At 47.7% G+C, this 20,231-nt stretch overlaps 1 protein-coding gene across 1 annotated transcript in view; it reads left to right on the forward strand.

Moving 5' to 3' along the window:
• The window catches only part of EXOSC7 (exosome component 7), a 101,215-nt gene extending 82,728 nt beyond the window's left edge, over positions 1–18,487 (forward strand). Inside the window, exon 8 of the mRNA XM_085630086.1 lies at positions 18,286–18,487. Within this exon, the coding sequence (XP_085486212.1) occupies positions 18,286–18,390 (105 nt within the window). The 3' untranslated portion in view covers positions 18,391–18,487. The remainder of the gene's footprint in view (positions 1–18,285) is intronic.
• Positions 18,488–20,231: the final 1,744 nt, after the last annotated feature.

Below are 20,231 nucleotides of genomic sequence, written 5' to 3' on the forward strand. Positions count from 1 at the left end.
ATGGGACAACTGCTACTGAGTAGGTCTGAAGAGATACTGATGGTGTATGCTTCCTTAAAGAAGGTGTGCAGATGTTCCAGCAGCTAAATACAGTGGCCTGTTGTAGGAAAGTGCCCCTTTTTGACATGGTCATCCCACACTTGTTGCCTAGTATATGATGCATTTTTGACTTATGTGCACTGGGTTCCTGCTAACAAGGTCCCCATTGCCCGTGCTCTTTTCCTTGAACGAGGTAACTGTTCAATTGTTCCCGAAATGGCAAGACCTTTAGCACCCCTGTAAGTCCATAGTAAGAGGTACCCCTGGTATCTAGGGCATTGGTACTAAAGAGGGTCCCCAAGGGCTGCAGTGTCTATTGTGCTACCCAAAGGGTCCTACCACCAAAATCATGCAGACTGCCATAACAGGCTGCATGAAATGGTGCAGAGAAAAGTGATAATGCAAGATAGCACACACCTTGTATGCCATGCCCACAGACACTTCATGCAATATGTGTAAGTCACCCCTACAGCAGGGCTTATAGCCCTAGGGCAGGGTGGATTATATTACATGTGAGGACATATATGCATGAGCAGATATGCCCCTGTTTTGTCTTGTACGGTTACTAGATAGTGCAAGTGAACAGGGAAGCCATCTTAAGTATATGTACAAGGCACTTGTCATTACAAATTCCCCAGCTACATGATGGCTTCACTGAAACTTATGTATGGTATCACACACCTTGTCTTAATAAATCCATTCTGTTGTGGATTTAGTAAGATAAGCACCGAGAGGGCACCTTAGAGGTGCCCCCTGAAAACCTACCAGTGTCTAGTGTGCTGGTTGACTTGTATTGTCCCGCCTGCCACCACAGGCATGTTTCTAACCAACTGCAGGTGAGAGCCCATGCTCCCTGAGGCCAGAAACAATGCCTGCACCAGAGGAATGTGTTCAAACCTCCTCCAGCAGGATGGCTAGTGATTTGGCATATTAAGGCCAGAGGCTTCAAAGTCCCTGCCACCTTTGATATGCAACCCTGGCTTTCCCAGACCTGGGAGATGCCACCCCCTGCCCTGAGGCCCATTTGGCACCACGACAAGCGAGAAATGTGATATGCAAGTAGGCGTGTTGCACTACCATGCTAGTCACACACTTAAGATGGGATACTTGGTGTGCTCTACGAGAGAAGGGTTCCACCATCTTTTTTGTGTGGAACTAGGAATTCTGGAACAGGGTTATGCCACTCCCCACAGGAAGTGGTCATATAGGGGGGTGTACTGACCCCAAGGGTAAGTAGCCCATTGGCTTCTACCCTTCACTCCCCTTAATTCCCTACATTTAGTATTTAGATGGCTTCTTAACACCAGACACCTCGTTTCGTCTGACTGAAAAAGAAAAGTAGCAATAACTGTGGACTAGCAATGGACCTTTGTAGCCAAACCCTGTTTGACTGCTCCTGTCCTGACTATCGCAACAACCTGACTCATCCTGCAGCTGGACATCCTCCAAAAGCCTTGGAGGACTGCCAACACTTCGTCAAACAGCCCCTATCTCCCTTTAAGTAGAGGACCACTTCCCTGCAACTTGCAGGCACCGACTGCAACGTACGGTTCATCGAACTGCTAATCACCGGGTCCACCATTGCAGCAGCTGCCCAGGAGGAGGTAACCATGTTCCAGAGGTTCAGATCTATCTTCCCACTGAGATTGTAGATGCCAGGACTCCCAGTAGCCACCCTGCACCAGTACCCAGGGTACCGGGCTCCTTCCAGCAACCAGGCTTGTTTGAAGTCCAATCCGGACTCAGACCCAACCAAGACTGACGGGTGACGCAGCATTGCAGAGGCTAGCACCGAGAGCAGCCCAGCTGTCTTGTTTTGTACCCCTCTGCAGGTCTGACCGAAAATCGTGAGCGCCCTCGAGGCATGGGACCAAAAGCCCTCTACACCCTAGCTCCCTGGCCTTGGTCCACAAACACAGACTGTACCCCCCCACACACACACTGCTGCTAAGACCCTAACAAACCAATCGCCCCATTGGGCGCTCTTGGACTTGTCTTCAGCCTGTTTCTAGGTGCCCTCTCCCAAAAACCCCCACCCCCGCCTTTACTTTACCAGCGGTGTAGCGCGGAAGACTACCAATAAGTCCAACAGCTCTGTTCCTGAACGCTCCAGGGTAGGTAAATCCGAACTGCTGGTGGATCTTTCGACCATGGCCCCCTAGCTCCTTAAGTCCTGAAGGGGATCCCCAAAATAAGATTGCAAGTTCTAGTATGCAGTATATGTTTTCTTCCTCCATAGGAAAGTATTGGCACATAAAAACGTATTGTGTGACATTTTTACTTATCTGTAAAAACGGATAACTTGGAAAGTACTTGCCCATTTCCGAAGTTCTTGGTGTTAAAAATTCTATCAAAATACAAGTTATTTTTCTACATTGGTCTTGAGTTTCATCTTCAGTTTTTGTCTAATTTATTGACTGTATGTACAACAAATGCTTAACACTATTCTCTAATAAGCCTAAACTGCTCACCTACACTTCCACAAAAGAGAGCCATTGGAATTATTAATTTAAGCTCTGTAAACCTATAACGGTTGTCTCGACTTTCTACATAGTTACCTTATTTTGGTAGACTACACAATTTACTACACCTATCCAGTTCATTGCCCATGTTTTGTTTCACTTTCATTGTAAAAAAGTTTTGTAATTCTAACTCTAGATAGCTTTTTTGTTTTAAGAAAAAGAATCCTAATCTAGCTATTATGGCCCCTAAATAGGATTTTATCTTGTTTTTAGTTTTTTAAAGAGATAGCTTTTCGGAAGAAAATTGCTACATTTATATATTTAGTGGTTGGGAATCAAAGATGTGGTTGGGACTATTCAGTGCTTACGATTTCAGTTGAGATTCCCCTAAACGAGGACTCGGACTACTGTAACTATTACTACTTACAATACAAAGTGACCAAAAATGTAAATGAAGAAAATTAATAATATCTCCCAAAGTGGATTTGCATGGATGATGATACCGGATTTAGTCCGACTTTGACCATCCTTTTAATTGCCTGGCCAGAGAGAGAAAAAGAATGCCCGTGTCCACTTCCCAAGCCTCTGTATCATGGAAAGACTTGAGTAATGAAAATCACACACAATAAATCAGGGCTCCCTGGCCACCCCACAATGTCAGCAGTACACCCCTCAGTCATGGGCAACACTAAGAGGCATAAGTATCGCAAGAAGACGGCGACGAGGCATCTGGGTGAAAAGAATATCTCTACAGTCAGTCAATACAAGTATTAGGGGTATGGTTTAGCAAATATGGTTATTAAACCGAGTACTAAGCAGTACTAAGTACTAAGCAGCTCCTCAGCAGGTAATGTAATGAAGGCAACATTAACCACAGCCTTAGAATATGCCCATCATGCCTATCCTGGGGCTCTCGACGCCACCCTGGAACAATGCTACAGTAAAGCATATAAGAAAATATTACAACAACCCTGATACACTTGTCGTTCCAGATTGAGATTTGAGATGGGATTAGCATCCCAATCTCTTGAGTGCAAGGCATCCTTGCTAAAATACTATATTAAGTGTAAGAAGGCACCTAAGAACACTATCAAAAGTCTTTAAAAAAATATTTCTGAAAGCCCTGGTAATCCATGGGTCGTGCAACCAAATGAAGCAATCTTATCACTTAATATTGAAAAACCTGCCATAGGGAAGGACAATATTCCATGCTCTGCTTGGAAGACAGCAGTCAACAGACACTTATATCATGGGAGCAAGATGTACTAGCGGAGGAAAGTTCCATGGTGGCACAGCCTTTACTGGATTCTTACCAAGTGGGGAAGCCACAACCCTATTTCTTGTACTCAGTGCAGTGACCCGGGCACAGATACTCTATATGAGACTACTTGCTCTTCCTATTGGGGACTTTATTCCACAGTGGCCTGCACTGGGTATCAACAAACCCTGCAGGTTATGCCACAAAAGCCAAGAAACATGGGCTCACTTATTGTTCTGCTGCCCCACTCTAGACCTGCAACCAAGACTCTAGCTGAAACCAGTTTTTCTGGCCGAGGGAGCTTGAACTTGCACACAGGCATCCTTTATTTGCTATAATAGCAAGTCTCCTAGGGTACTGGGGAGATGTGCCAAATATGTGAATACATTGAAACATCGGATCTACCAAGCTAAAGCTACATTGCCTCAGCAGGAAGAAAGAAAGACTTTAATTACATCCTTTGCCTTGGCCCCATGTAAGAGCTAGGTGGGCATACTGTTTAGTACTGCAGTTTCTTTTGTTACCTGATTAGCCCAAGAGCTCACAGTTTTAACTGCTTAAATAAGGTTTTACAATTGATTGTGAATTTTTTAACATGGTTTGCTAGGGGATAGAAACTAAATAATTAAGATCATTGGAACAGCACGATTAGTTCTTTAACGCACGAGGCACTTTAGAATACCATTAGACTTTAAGTGTATTCTTAGCACTGCTCTCACGCAATAATTAGGTGGCCACTATGTCTCATGTTGCAAATTAGTTTTTGCCCCCTAAACAGAATAAGAAGCACAAACAGCTTTTAAGGTTTAAACTAGGTTTTACAGGTCTTACGATTGACCGTAACGTTTTATTAGGTTCTGCAAGGGGTTAGTATTAAACGATAACATAAGGCACTTTAGACTGCTCAAGAGATGAATACAAGGCTTCGACTCAAGAATGTTTTGTTAAGAAAGGAGGTTAATTCCTTTTGGTAATCTCAGATAGCATAATGCTCTTTACAGTCACAGAACTCTAGGCTATCCCTGATCAGAATAAGCGGCACATACCGTTTTAAAAGTTTAAACTAGGTTTTATAGGTATTAAAAATGACGGTGAAGTTTTACCAGATTCTGTAAGGGACTAGTAACTAAATAATTATAAAATGCACAAATGCACTTTAGCTATCTCATGTGATAAATAAAAGGATTCAAGTTAAGTATTTTATGTTAAGTAAGGATGGTTTGATTCCTTGTGGCAATCTCCGTGAGCATAATGCACTTTACAATTACTGCATCCCAGCTCCTTTCACATGAATTAATTTTAACTTTAGTACATGGATTAATAACCCTCACATGGAAAGTGCAATAGGGACAAATGGTGGCCGAAGCTTGTAATTTTAGCTTTGTTAGCTTCATGTATTTCTTTTGACAATACATTCTTGCATTGGTCCATTTACCTCACAAAATAATTTATGCTTAATGTGAAGTTAATTATTTTATTTGTTAAATTTCCATGTGATCGGTTTTATTTTTTGCCATAATAGTTAAAGTTTTAATTAACTAAACAATAAACTTAAATTTGAAACATAGGTTGCTCACTTCAATAAGGAGTAAAATATCCACCAACCCCATACTTCTCCTATGCAGTAGCAAGACATGGATCGAGCTGCCCTTTCATATACGGACCTCTCCACCTCTTCCAGAGTTCTGAAAGTCCCTGAAGCCATGGCTATTTGACTAATCACCTGGACCCTGCCAGCACCTGGATACCCTTAGGGGTGACCAGTAGCACTATAGAAATCTACTGATTGATCCCCAACTCTTCATAAAAAGGATCTTTCAAGACTCCATAGAATTTCGTACCCGTATAGATGCCTGCAGTGGTATTTGTTATAATATCCAGTTGGGATACCATAGTGTTCGAGGCATGTGGGCTGCTGAATTCATATCTGTGCATAGATCGCCGCCTAGTGTTGGGTCCGGATGATTGCACATTGTTGTCCTGGAAGAGTCTTCGAAGTATCACGAGATAGGTGGCTCCTCCCCTGGACTACAGTGCGCATGGGCATCCTCTCCATCCTCAGATTGTTTTTTTCCGCCATTGGGTTCGGATGTGCTTATCTTAGCTCAAGTTCGGAAACTTTACTTTAAGGCCAAAAGGCCTTTAGATTTCGTCGGTATTGTTCGCGTTCGGTATAGACCAGTTTATTTTGTGTTCTAGTAACTTCTTCACGCTTTTCGGATCCGCTTCGGTCCGGACATCGATCAACGCTCGACAATGGAATCGAGGACTCCTTTCAAGAGATGTCCTTTATGCCACGCGAAATACCCACATGTCGATGTCCATCCGGTGTGCAACAAATGTCTCTCACCGGATCATGATGAGTCGAAATGTATGGCCTGCGCCCGGTTCCGCTCCAAGAAGACTGCGGAATCGACGGGCAGCGAGATTGCAGGCACAGCAATCGGAGCCTGCCCCGGTCAACATCTTCAGCACCGAGGATGAGGAAGCCGAGAGCGTAGAAGACATAGACTCCAGCCATGCTTCCGAACGTGAATCCCGATCGGAAGACGATGATGAGGTGACCTTCCAGGACGAAGACGTCGTCGGCGAGGTAGGAGACTACGATGAGGCCCTTGGGGCCGAGGAAGATAGCTCCAGCGAAGAGCTAGGCCAACCCGTCGTTACGGAGGCCGATTAACAAAGTCGTCATAAGGCTCAGGTCGAGGGATCGCCTGCGGGCCTTACCCAAGATCAGTCGCACAGTTCTTTGGCCCCGCCTCAAGGCCCGGCCTCGAACATTTCACAGGAGCCATTAATATCGAAGACGGCTGGATTTCATTCAGTGAAACCGAAACCATCCGTCGCACCGGTTACATCAAAACCGAAAGTGAAACCGGTTGCGATCGGATCGAAGCCCTCCACTCCTTCGACGCCGGCACAGGTCATCGGCACCGAACACAACAAAAGGGATTTCGGTGCCGAGCTCGCCAAGACGGGTTCCGGCACCGAGCCAAAGAAGAAGGCCCTCGGCCCCCACAAGGCGCCTCAGCCTATGGCACCAAAGATTACGGCCCAACACACCGAGGTCAAGGTGGTCGATCCGTCTGCGTCGACATCAAAGGGTGCGGCGCCTACCAAATCATCGGCTCCAAAGAGCGTTGATACCCACCTTCGGATCGACGACCCAAAGACTGGGAAAAAATCGGATACCGCTTCGACACCTGCCTCCAAGGTGCCTATCGGTTCCAAAGCGCCGTCTGCGTTCACCTTGCAACAGGTCTCAGCGTCGTTGCAACACATCAGGGACCGGGCAACCCTCGAACCTACGTCGGGTCCAGAAACGCACAAGGCCGCAAAAGCACACTCGGCGCCTGCGCACATCACATTTGGATTGCCGCCGCCCAAGGCACCGAAAATGTTTCAAATTCGGACACGTGTCCACCAAACACAGACACTATCCGCTGGACAAATCGATATCGAGCCTTCACAGGCACACTTTATCGACGCCGACACTGGCAGGCTGCTGCTCCGCAAGCGGAAGATCACACCAGAGAAGGGTTTGGACTCATACAAGATTCCTTTGAAACAAAAACTGCCAGCAGGTTCCACACCAGTGCTTCACGAAACCTTTCAACCCTACCTTCAGGACCCACCGTCTTTTTCTCCTACGCATTCGGAGGCAGACGCCGGAGAGGACTATATAGGGGATGATACCACTTACCCGGTGGATATCGATCCTGATGATCACATGCAAGACCCGGATCAGGCATGGGGAGACCCCACCGACCAGGGTAACGCACCAGATGCTCCTGACACGCAGCTTTATAATATAAAGACATCTCCCACGGAGGACACTGCTGCCTTTAATGCCCTCATAGAACGGGCTGCTGCCAATCATGGAGTGGAACTCCATTCTGACCCTGTACAGGAAGATTTCTTAGTGGACACGTTCGCCTCCTCTGAGAAAACCATCAAAACTCTGCCAATGTTGAAGGGGGTTCTGAAACCTGCAAAAGACATTTTTAAGGAAACAACCAGGGCACGGGTGTTAAACCCCAGAATCGAAAAAAAAATACAAGCCAGCACCCGGAGACCCTATGTTCATTAAGGGTCAGTTACCATTAGACTCCATGGTTGTTTCGAATGCTCGCAGGCGAGCACACTCACAAACCACGGGTGATGCTCCTCCCCCCGACAAGGAGTCCAAAGTGATGGAGACATCAGGCAAAAGGATAGCAGCGCAAGCAGCAAACATCTGGCGCATTGCCAATACCCAGGCACTCCTGGCCCGTTATGATAGGTCACACTATGATACACTAGAATCACTGCTACAACACTTGCCAGATGAATACAAAGAGGCAGCGGAGCTCCTTATCAGAGAGGGACAACTCCTTACAAATGCGTCCATCAAATGCGCACTAGATGCAGCCGACACTGCAGCAAGGGCGATCAACACTAGCGTAATGTTGAGGAGGCACGCATGGTTGAGAATCTCAGGCTTCAAACCTGAAATTCAGAACAATATCTTAAATCAACCGGTCAACCCAGACTTTTTATTTGGCCCCGAGGTTGACACTACCCTCGAAAAAAATTTAAAAAGACACTGAAACTGCAAAATCAATGGGGGCTCTGCAGTCGCAGCAGTTTCGGAGTGGCTCCTTTCGTCGCTGCGGGAATAGAGGAGCAGCTAGAGGTCAGGGGTCCCAGCAGCAGTACAATAAAGGGGGTACGCAAGGTACCTATGAGAAAAACAATAGAGGTGGATATCGTGGATCCAGCACCAAAGGCAGAGGACGTGGGTACGGCAACACCAGGTCCTCCCCCAAAAACAAACCGTGACGCCTTCTCCCTCCCCCCGACCACATAACACCTGTCGGGGGGAGACTCCAACAGTTCCTGTCAGTCTGGAAGTCCATCACCACAGACAGGTAGGTCAGGGAAATTATCCAGTACGGTTACTGTCTAGAATTAACGTCCACTCCACCCAACATACCGCCAATGCACCGTCCTATGTCCGTAGAGCACTTGGCATTATTGCAGCAGGAAGTACTAAGGATGCTGCTAAAAGGTGCAATAGAAGTCGTGCCCGTAAACCAACAGGGGACAGGGGTGTACTCTCTGTACTTCTTAATCCCAAAAAAGGACGGATCTCTCAGACCTATACTAGACCTGCGACCCCTCAACCACTACATTCTGTCAGAGCATTTCCATATGCTCACCCTACAGCAGGTTCTACCGTTACTCAGTCAGAGAGACTTCCTAGCCACACTGGATTTGAAGGATGCGTATTTCCACATACCCATACACCCATCGCACAGAAAATATCTCAGGTTCACTATTCAGGATCACCATTATCAGTTCAAAGTTCTCCCCTTCGGAGTAACAACAGCACCCAGGGTCTTTACCAAGTGCCTAGCGACAGTGGCTGCACATTTACGGAGACAGCACGTTCGAGGCATGTGGGCTGCTGAATTCATATCTGTGCATAGATCGCCGCCTAGTGTTGGGTCCGGATGTTTGCACGTTGTTGTCCTGGAAGAGTCTTCGAAGTATCCCGAGATAGGTGACTCCTCCCCTGGACTACAGTGCGCATGGGCATCCTCTCCATCCTCAGATTGTTTTTTTCCGCCATTGGGTTCGGATGTGCTTATCTTGACTCAAGTTAGGAAAATCTAGTTTCAGGCCAAAAGGCCTTTAGTTTTCGACGGTACTGTTTCCGATCGGTATCGACAGTTTACAGACTAGTTTAGCGATTTTAACAACTTCTCGGATCCATTCAATCCGACCATCGACCAAACTTCGACGATGGAATCGAGGACCCCATTCAAGCGGTGTCCTGTTTGCCACGCCAAATACCTCCATATCGACGTCCACCCGGTGTGTAACAAATGCCTCTCACCGGATCATGACGAATCGAAATGCATGGCCTGTGCCCGATTCCGATCCAAGAAGACTCTACGGAACCGACGAGCCGCGCGACTGGAAGCGCAGCAAGCGGCCCCGGCCCCGGCCAACATCTTCAGCACCGAGGACGAAGATGTCAAAAGCGTGGAAAATACACCCTCCAGCCACACTTCCGAACACGGTTCCCGATCAGAAGATGTCGAAGAAGAGCTTTTCCACAGGGAAGAAGCCGACGATGAGGTAGGAGACTACGATGAGGCCTTAGGGGCCGAAGAAGGTAGCTCCGGTGAGGAGCAAGGCCTACCCGTCCAAATGGAGGATAGCCCAATGGGTCAGTCGACGGCTCCGGTCGAGGGATCGCCTTCGGGCCTTACCCAAGACCAATCCCGCAGTTCCTCGGCCCCGCCCTCTGGCCCGGCCACGGACATTCAGCAAGAGCCATTATCACCTAAAAAGACTGGTTTCCCTACCAAGAAACCGAAACCACTCATCGCACCGGTTCAACAGAACCCGAAAGTGAAACTGACACTGGTCGGCTGGAGGACCACCACACCTTCGACGCCAGCCACACCCGTCGGCTCCGACCGCACCAAACGGGACTTCGGTGCCGAACTCGCTGCAGCCGATGTCGGCACCGACCCAAGAAGGAAATCTATCGGTACCGTCAAGGCGCAAAGGCCCCCGGCACCGAAAACATCGGCACCAGCCATCAAGGTGAAAATGGCCACTGCATCGCTATCCATCTCGAAGGCAGCGACTAAGGTACATTCATCGACGCCGTCGTCGGCTCCTATCCCTCCTCGGCTCGATGACCCGGTGACTTCGAAGAAGTCCACGCCTGCCGATACGGAACCTATCGGCGCCAAAGAACCATCGGCGTTCAAGGTGCAACAAGTGGCAGCGTCCTTGAAACGCATCAGGGAGAAGGCAGCCTTCCAGACCTCGTCGGGCTCCGAACCGAAACGGGCACAGAAGGCACCTTCGGCACCGGCCAACATCACCTTTGGTCTGCCGCCATCCATGGCGCCGAAAATGTTCGAAATCAGAACCCGCGTCACACAGACAAGGTCCCCATCTACCGAACACTCCACTACTGGGACATCGCCGTCCCACTTCATCGACGCCGACACCGGCAGGCTTATGCTCCAAAAGCGGAAGATCACTTCAGGGCACGCTTTGGACTCTTATAGGATCCCGCTAAAACAAAAAATGCCGGCGGAATCGGAACCAGTTCTTTATGAACGCATCCACACCTCTTACACGGATCCATCATTCTCTCCAACGCACTCCGACACGGATGCAGTGGAGGACTACATGGGTGACGACACCACCTACCCCGAAGACATGGCCCCCGAGGGCCAGCAAGACCCTGATCAAGTCTGGGATGACCCCGTAGAGCCTGGTGCCGCCCTGGATACACAGGACACGCAACTTTATGGCGCAAAAACGTCCCCCACAGAGGACACTGCTGCATTCAACGCCCTCATTGAACGTGCCGCAGCCAATCATGGAGTGCAACTCCACTCAGACACTATCGAGGATGATTTCTTGGTAGACACTTTCGCATCCTCCGAGAGGACTGTAAAAACTCTGCCCATGTTAAAGGGTGTCCTAAAGCCAGCAAAGGACATTTTCAAAGAAACCACCAGGGCACGGGTCATAAACCCCAGGATCGAGAAAAAATACAAACCCGCACCTGGGGACCCCACATACATTAGGAGCCAGCTGCCTCTGGACTCCATTGTAGTTGCCAATGCTCGCAAACGAGCACACTCGCAGACAACTGGTGATGCTCCTCCCCCGGACAAAGAGTCCAAGGTTCTAGAAACCTCCGGCAAACGGATTGCAGCCCAGGCAGCAAACATATGGCGCATCGCCAATACACAGGCCCTCCTAGCTCGCTACGACCGTTCACACTGACACATTAGAGACCCTACTCCAACACCTGCCAGATGAGTACAAAGAGGCAGCGGAGCTCCTCATCAGGGAGGGACAACTGCTCACAAACGCATCCATCAAGTGTGCACTGGATGCCGCAGACACAGCTGCAAGGGCAATAAACACTAGCGTCATGCTACGACGACACGCCTGGTTACGAATCTCCGGATTCAAACCTGAAGTCCAAAATAACATCCTCAATCAGCCGGTCAACCCCGACTACTTATTTGGACCGGAGGTTGACACCACCTTAGAAAAGATAAAAAAAGACACGGACACTGCGAAGTCAATGGGGGCTCTGCAAACGCAGACTTTTCGTAGTGGCTCCTTTCGTCGCCCCGGAAATAGAGGTGCAGGTAGAGGACAGGGGGCACAACAAACCTACAATAAAGGGGGCACACAGGGTTCCTACGATAAAAACACCTGAGGTGGATATCGTGGCTCCAGCACCAAGGGCAGAGGACGTGGTTACGGCAATACCAGGTCCTCCCCCAAGAACAAACAGTGACGCCCTCTCCCTTCCCCCCCGACCACATAACACCTGTTGGGGGGAGACTCCTGCGGTTCCTGTCCACGTGGAATTCCATCACCATAGACAGGTGGGTCAAAGATGTTATCCAACACGGTTACTGTCTCGAATTAACCGCCACTCCACCCACCATACCGCCAAGGCACCGTCCTATGTCCTCAGAGCACTTAGCGTTATTACAGCAGGAGGTGCTAAGTATGCTGCAAAAAGGCGCAATAGAGGTCGTGCTCGTACACCAGCAGGGAACAGGGGTATACTCTCTGTACTTCTTAATACCAAAAAAGGACGGGTCACTCAGACCTATTCTAGACCCGAGACCCCTCAACCACTACATTCTCTCAGAGCATTTTCACATGCTCACCCTGCAGCAGGTTCTCCCACTCCTCAGACAGGGAGATTTCCTAGCCACGCTAGACCTCAAAGATGCGTATTTCCACATACCCATACACCCGTCACACAGAAAATATCTCCGGTTCACCATTCAGGGTCAGCACTATCAATTCAAAGTCCTCCCCTTCGGAGTAACAACAGCACCCAGAGTTTTCACAAAGTGCCTAGCTACCGTGGCTGCACATCTACGGAGGCAACACATTCACGTCTACCCTTACCTGGACGACTGGCTTGTTCAGGCAAAGTCAGCCCAGCAATGTGCCAGCCACATGTCCCGCACCATTCAGCTCCTTCACAGTCTGGGATTCTCACTAAATTACCCAAAATCACATCTCCAACCCGCACACGTACAACAGTACCTAGGTGCGACCATAAACACTCTGGCAGCCACAGCCCAGCCAAATTTAGTGAGGATCAGCAGCATGCAAATGCTGATTTCCAAGTTCAAACCCCAACACTCCCTTCCTGCGCGAGTGTTCATGCAGTTGATAGGCATGATGGCCTCCTGCATTTTCATAGTCCCACACGCGAGACTACATATGCGCCCGCTTCAGGAGTGCTTAGCACGTCAGTGGAATCAGGCTCAAGGACAGTTGAAAGACCTAGTGTTGGTGAGCGGTCGGGCATACAACTCTCTGCATTGGTGGAATCCACAAAACCTTTGCAAGGGCCGACCGTTCCAAGAGCCTGTTCCCCAAATAATACTGACAGCGGACGCGTCTCTCCAGGGATGGGGAGCTCATGTACTCAATTACACAGTGCAGGGACTATGGACAACACAACAAAAGAAGATGCACATCAACCTTCTGGAACTGTTGGCAATCTTCCTAGCCATGAAGGCATTCAAAGTACATCTGTGCAACAAGGTCGTGTTGATCCGGACGGACAACATGACTGCCATGTACAACATACAGAAGCAGGGAGGAACACACTCTCCACAGTTGTCTCATCTAGCTCAGAGCATGTGGAAGTGGGCCATTCAGAGGAACATATTCCTCATGGCGGAACACCTCCCAGGCAAGGACAACCAGATGGCGGATCTGCTCAGCAGACACAGCCACCAAATACACGAGTGGGAGTTGCACCCATCAGTACTCCAACCGTACTTCCAGCAGTGGGGTCATCCAGAGATAGACCTATTCGCGACAAGCGAAAACGCAAAATGCCAAAGCTTTGCCGCCAGGTTCCCACATCCACAGTCGCAGGGCAATGCGATATGGATGAACTGGTCCGGCAGATTTGCGTACGCTTTTCCCCCAGCGCCATTGATACCGCTGGTGGCACGCAAACTGCGACAGCACTCACTGACACTCATCCTGGTTGCTCCAACATGGGCACGCCAGCCATGGTACACAACCTTTCTCGAACTTTCCGTGGTGCCGCATCAAAGGCTGCGGATCAAACCCGCGCTTTTGACGCAGAACCATGGAGAAATTCAGCACCCAGATCCGCAACAGCTGAACCTGGCAATCTGGCTCCTGAAATCCTAGAGTTTGGCTACCTAAACCTGCCACCTGACTGTATGGAGATCATTAAGGAGGCCAGGAGACCCACTACCAGGGCTTGCTATGCAGCTAAATGGAAGAGGTTTGTCATTTATTGCAACAACAATGACATTAACCCGCTAGACGCATCCATTCAAAATATAATCTGTTACCTCTTACACCTATACCGATGCAATCTGGCATACACCTCAATACGTGTCCATTTGACCGCAATAGCAGCCTATCTCCAGACCAGGCAGCACCTCTCTTTATTCAGAGTGCCTGCCATCAAAGCTTTCTTGGAGGGACTTAAACGAGTAATTCCCCCAAGACACCCACCAGCACCGGTGTGGAACCTCAACTTGGTCCTCACCCAACTGATGGGTCCACCCTTCGAACCTCTCCACTCATGTGAGATTCAATTCCTCACCTGGAAAGTAGCTTTCCTAGTGGCAATCACTTCGTTAAGAAGAGTTAGTGAACTCCAGGCACTAACCATTCAAGAGCCATTTATACAGGTTCACGCAAATAGGGTCGTACTACGTACCAACCCCAAATTCATGCCCAAAGTAATATCGCAGTTCCACATGAATCAAACTATTGAACTGCCTGTTTTCTTTCAAAATCCACAGAATGTAGCAGAGAGAAGGCTCCATACACTAGATGTAAAGAGAGCCCTCATGTACTATATAGACAGAACTAAGGTCTTTAGGAAGACAAAACAACTTTTCGTTGCCTTTTCTCCACAGCACAAGGGCAACGCCATTTCCAAAGCAGGTATAGCAAGATGGATCGTTAAATGTATTCAAATTTGCTATCAAAAGGCTAAACGCACCTTAACGATTCCCCCACGAGCCCACTCAATACGTAAGTTAGGGGCGTCCATGGCTTTCCTGGGAAACATTCCTTTACAGGAAATATGTAGAGCAGCCACATGGTCCACTATACATACATTTACCAAACACTACTGTGTAGATGTACACTCAAAACAGCAGGCAGCTGTAGGACAGGCTGTTCTCAAAACTCTTTTTCAGACCGCTGCAGCTGGCACTGGTAGCCGCCGCTAATCGGAGGTACTGCTATGTATTCTATGCACAGATATAAATTCAGCAGCCCACATGCCTCAAACTGAATATGCTACTTACCAGTATGCATCTGTTCTTGGCATGTAGGGCTGCTGACATTCATATCGCCCACCCTCCTCCCCGGCGCCTGTAGCAGCTGCAGCTCTCAGAATCACTGTATAGCATGGTCATCACTTTCTGTATCTACTCCATCACTGCCACAATGGCGAAAAACAATCTGAGGATGGAGAGGATGCCCATGCGCACTGTAGTCCAGGGGAGGAGTCACCTATCTCGGGATACTTCGAAGACTCTTCCAGGACAACAACGTGCAAACATCCGGACCCAACACTAGGCGGCGATCTATGCACAGATATGAATGTCAGCAGCCCTACATGCCAAGAACAGATGCATACTGGTAAGTAGCATATTCAATTCACGTCTTCCCTTACCTGGACGACTGGCTTGTTCAGGCAAAGTCGGCCCAGCAATGTGCCAGCCACATGTCCCACACCATTCACCTTCTTCACAGTCTAGGATTCTCACTAAATTACCCAAAATCACATCTTCAACCCGCACACATACGCCAGTACCTGGGCGCGACCATAAACACTCTGACAGCCACAGCTCAGCCAAATTTAGTGAGGGTCAACAGCATGCAACTGCTGATCACAAAGTTCAAACCTCAACACTCCCTTCCAGCGCGAGTGTTCATGCAGTTGATAGGCATGATGGCCTCCTGCATTTTCATAGTCCCGCACGCGAGACTACATATGCGCCCGCTTCAGGAGTGCTTGGCACGTCAATGGAATCGGGCTCAAGGACAATTAACAGACCTAGTGTTGGTGAGCGGTCGGGCATACAACTCTCTGCACTGGTGGAATCCACAAAACCTTTGCAAGGGCCGACCGTTCCAAGAGCCTGTTCCGCAAATAATACTGACGGCGGACGCCTCTCTCCAGGGATGGGGAGCTCATGTACTCACTTACACAGTGCAGGGACTATGGACGACACAGCAAAAGAAGATGCACATCAACCTTCTAGAACTGATTGCAATCTTCCTAGCCATGAAGGCATTCAAAGTACACTTATGCAACAAAGTCGTGTTGATCCGGACGGACAACATGACTGCCATGTACTACATACAGAAGCAGGGAGGAACACACTCTCCACAGTTGTCTCATCTGGCTCAGAGCATGTGGAAGTGGGCCATTCAGAGGAACATGTTCCTCATGGCGGAACACCTCCCAGGCAAGGACAACCAGATGGCGGATCTGCTCAGCAGACACAGCCACCAAATGCACGAGTGGGAGCTACATCCATCAGTACTCAAACCGTACTTCTAGCAGTGGGGTCATCCAGAGATAGACCTATTCGCCACAAGGGAAAACGCAAAATGCCGAAACTTTGCCGCCAGGTTACCGCACCCACAGTGGCAGGGCAATGTGATATGGATGAACTGGTCAGGCAGATTTGCGTACGCTTTTCCCCCAGCGCCACTAATACCGCTAGTATTGCAGTATGCATCTGTTCTTGGCATGTAGGGCTGCTGACATTCATATCGCCCACCCTCCTCCCCGGCGCCTGTAGCGGCTGCAGCACTCAGAATTACTGTATAGCATGGTCATCACTTACTGTATCTACTCCATCACTGCCACAATGGCGAAAAACAATCTAAGGATGGAGAGGATGCCCATGCGCACTGTAGTCCAGGGGAGGAGCCACCTATCTCGTGATACTTCGAAGACTCTTCCAGGACAACAATGTGCAATCATCCGGACCCAACACTAGGTGGCGATCTATGCACAGATATGAATGTCAGCAGCCCTACATGCCAAGAACAGATGCATACTGGTAAGTAGCATATTCAACATGTATAATATACAGTGTGTTAGTGTCACTAGAATTTGAGATCTTGTTGTTGGTAGCCTGCCATTCCCTTGTATTAACTCTATATTCTGGAGACTGTATCATAAAAGAAATACGCCTGCCAATGTTTTGGCCTTGTGCTGCACATCCTCTATTGTCTCCATTCCCTTGAGCACGACTTGCCTACCTCTGCTCTTCCTGGATGCACCTTGCTCTCTCATCCTGCCCTCTTCAGATTCCATGCATTCGTCTCCATCTATATTAGGACCACACTGACCTCTGGCATTTTAGAATGACTTGCTAGTTTACTGACTGACACATCCCCACATCTCATGCCCATTGCATTCTCCAGCTGTGAAGGTGACTTTCGGACAACTAGTCCCAGGATAAAGACGAAGAAGGCCACTACTTTTTACTTTTCCATTTTAAGAAGATAATCCTGGTAAGGAAGTGGGGCATCTCACACTCTACACCAGTGTGCATTTCATCTGCTCAGAAGCAGAAGGGTAAAAAAATCTAAGAATTTTATAGTAATTAAAATCTTACCACCTCAACAGCATCCAGCAAGTGACAGTGTCCTCTTGACACACTGACGCACAAGAATACCAATTCTTTAACAGAGTGTACATTAACGTACTGCGCACCGGTTTGTTGTTTTTTCTTCTAGTGGACTGTACAAGATGTCTGTTAGGTTCCAGATGCATGCCTGTTTAGACCACAGTCCTGGCGCCAGTGACGCTCCATTTGTTTGCTACACGTTGCCACCTTAGCAGCAACATTTACTTCCCCGCTTCTACTCTCTGCATCACCAGCAGCCACTCTTGTTCTCTGTCCTCTCATTCTCCTACCTCTGTGCCTTTTTCCACTTTTTTCTATGCTTTCTTCTGACAGTGCTCCACTGCTCAGTGAGAAAAGTCTGCATTTTCCTTAATTTTCTGCCTTTATCCTTACTCATGAATCCCTTTTAATGGTTGAGGCAAATCCATTGGGCCCGATGAGTGGACTGGCTCTTTCTTCTTCATCATACCTGTCAATACACTATACTGTTTGTTAAATGGCCTTCATCTTTTTAGGTTTGTTTCCTCTGCCAGGTGCCAGGGTTCTCTGCCAAAGGATAGTTCAGATCGTTGTAAAAGAGTAAAGCCATTTTAATAGCTAAAACCCTCGTCTTCAAATCCTTTATCATATTGTTTTTGTAATGTTGGCTAGTTACTATGCTTGAGCAGTGTCCTGAGAAACATGCTCATACAGAAAGGCATTTGTGGTTGTAATAATGTATCTTGCTCGATTCATAGCTGATATGGTGTGCTTTTGAATCATTGTTACTTGAAATGTTTGCACACCTCACTATATTTCTTCTTTGCAGACGGGAAAACGAGTTGGCAAGTCTTTACATGTATCCTTGCAAGATGCTTTGAACAAGGAAGAAAGTATGGGGAAAAAGCGACTTAAAGTTGGGTTTCTGAGATAAATTATGAAATGAAAAATTAATAAAGTATATTTGTATTTTTTGATGAATGTGTATTGAATATGTTTGCAATGACACAAATATATTTTTTGTCTTTATGCTTCGCATAGTGTTTTCTTTGGACAATAAGATATAATTGATGTCTAGCTGGTATGACATTATTTTCAGAGCTTTTTATGAAAATACAGCACAAATCTAGGGTTGTCTTCTTTATTTTAAACTATTGAAACAAACCAAGCCAGCCTATCAATTTTTGCTTAACGTTTGTAGCTGCCTTACACAGCCATGGAAATGCAGTCTGTGCATCGCATTTCTAGCATTTGTTATTGTAAAAAGAAATGAGGACAGTAGCTTGATAACCCACCAAGGGAACGAGAAGTACTGGGAACAGCAAAAGACTAAGGACAAGGGAAAGAAAGCACTGCAACCACAGTTAACTGTCTGAATAGTGGAAAGCATCACACAGTGCTTTGGCTGATAAAGTGTGTTTGGCAGATGAACCTTTTGCTCTGTGACCCTGGTGTCTGTGCAAATGGGTCACCTTGGCATTCTTGTAGACTTCTTAGTTCAGCAACACCAAATCACCTCTAAATTGCAGTCCATTGCTTTCCCGTTGGAAGCACAAATTATGCTTCCTTAAACTTTTCACTTCTGTGGACTTCCACTGAATCACCAATGGAATACGAGGACCCCATCCTAAGCAATGATTTTAACCTCAAAATATTGCACAAAAATATGGAAACGAGTATCCATGAAACAAATACTCAAGTTAGGACATAATTTACCTAATTCACACACAAATGCAAAAATCCAAATTCAAAATAAGAAAGTTGGAGCTTTTCAAAATCGAATTTTATTTCTAAAATATGAAACTATAAGCTAGACTCTAGCATATTACTTTAAATTTTTGTTCCTAATGCATCCTCTTTTTTTAGGTCTCGCCTAGGCAGTGCGCATGGGCTGCTCTAGGAGAGGGCCTTTAGGCATCGGTCTTCACTTTTCAAGCACTCGTGCTTGTGGCGGCATCCACCTTGCGGGAGCGAGCAGTGGCGCGGCCACGTTATTTAGAAACAGATGGCCCTTGCACGCCACTGCTCGCTTCCGCAAGGTCGATGGAGCCACAAGCACGAGTGCTTGAAAAGTGCAGACCGCTTGTTTACAGTTGTGAGGGAGAGCTGATGCAGGCCAGAAGATGGTTTGATTAGTTGGACTGAGTGTTATTTAAGAAAATAGATACAGGTTGACCAAGTGGCCGTGAAAGTTTATTGGAACAGGCCCACTACCTCCAGGGACACGTTAACCAGCATAGCTAGGGCCGTCGCTCTCTCTTCAGCCATATCATGCCGCTTAATTCCCCCAACCCCTTCTCCAGCTTCCATCTTTCTTTTTTGATCATCTCTTTACTTCTGTTTTACTCCCCATCTTCTGCTCTTTTTCATCTTTCCCATCCGTTGCTCTCTTTCATCCATCTAGAGCCTTCTTTGTTTTCCTTTCCTTGCATCTTTCTGATTTTGTCACCAACCTTCCTCACCAAGTCCTCGTGTTCTAGTACATTTTGTAGCCATTATTTTTTCCCTGCAGTCTTTCATTGTCTCACCCTTTTCCTTTATATTTTCTGCCACATTCTCTTCCCATTTTCTAACTTTCTTCCTTTTCTCCGTTTCTGCCTTAGTTTTTAGGTCTCGCCTGAGTCAGCGCATGCGCTGCTGTGCAAGACATTTAGTAAGTGGGTTTTCAAAGTGCTACCACACGCTTTTGCTGGGCTCAAGCTTTGCGGTTACACGCACGTGCACGCGCGCAGCCTCCCATCTGGCTTTCCTCCGTCATGGGTCATTAAGTGCATC

Source organism: Triturus cristatus, chromosome 10 (assembly GCF_964204655.1).
Source record: "Triturus cristatus chromosome 10, aTriCri1.1, whole genome shotgun sequence".
NCBI lineage: Eukaryota > Metazoa > Chordata > Amphibia > Caudata > Salamandridae > Triturus > Triturus cristatus.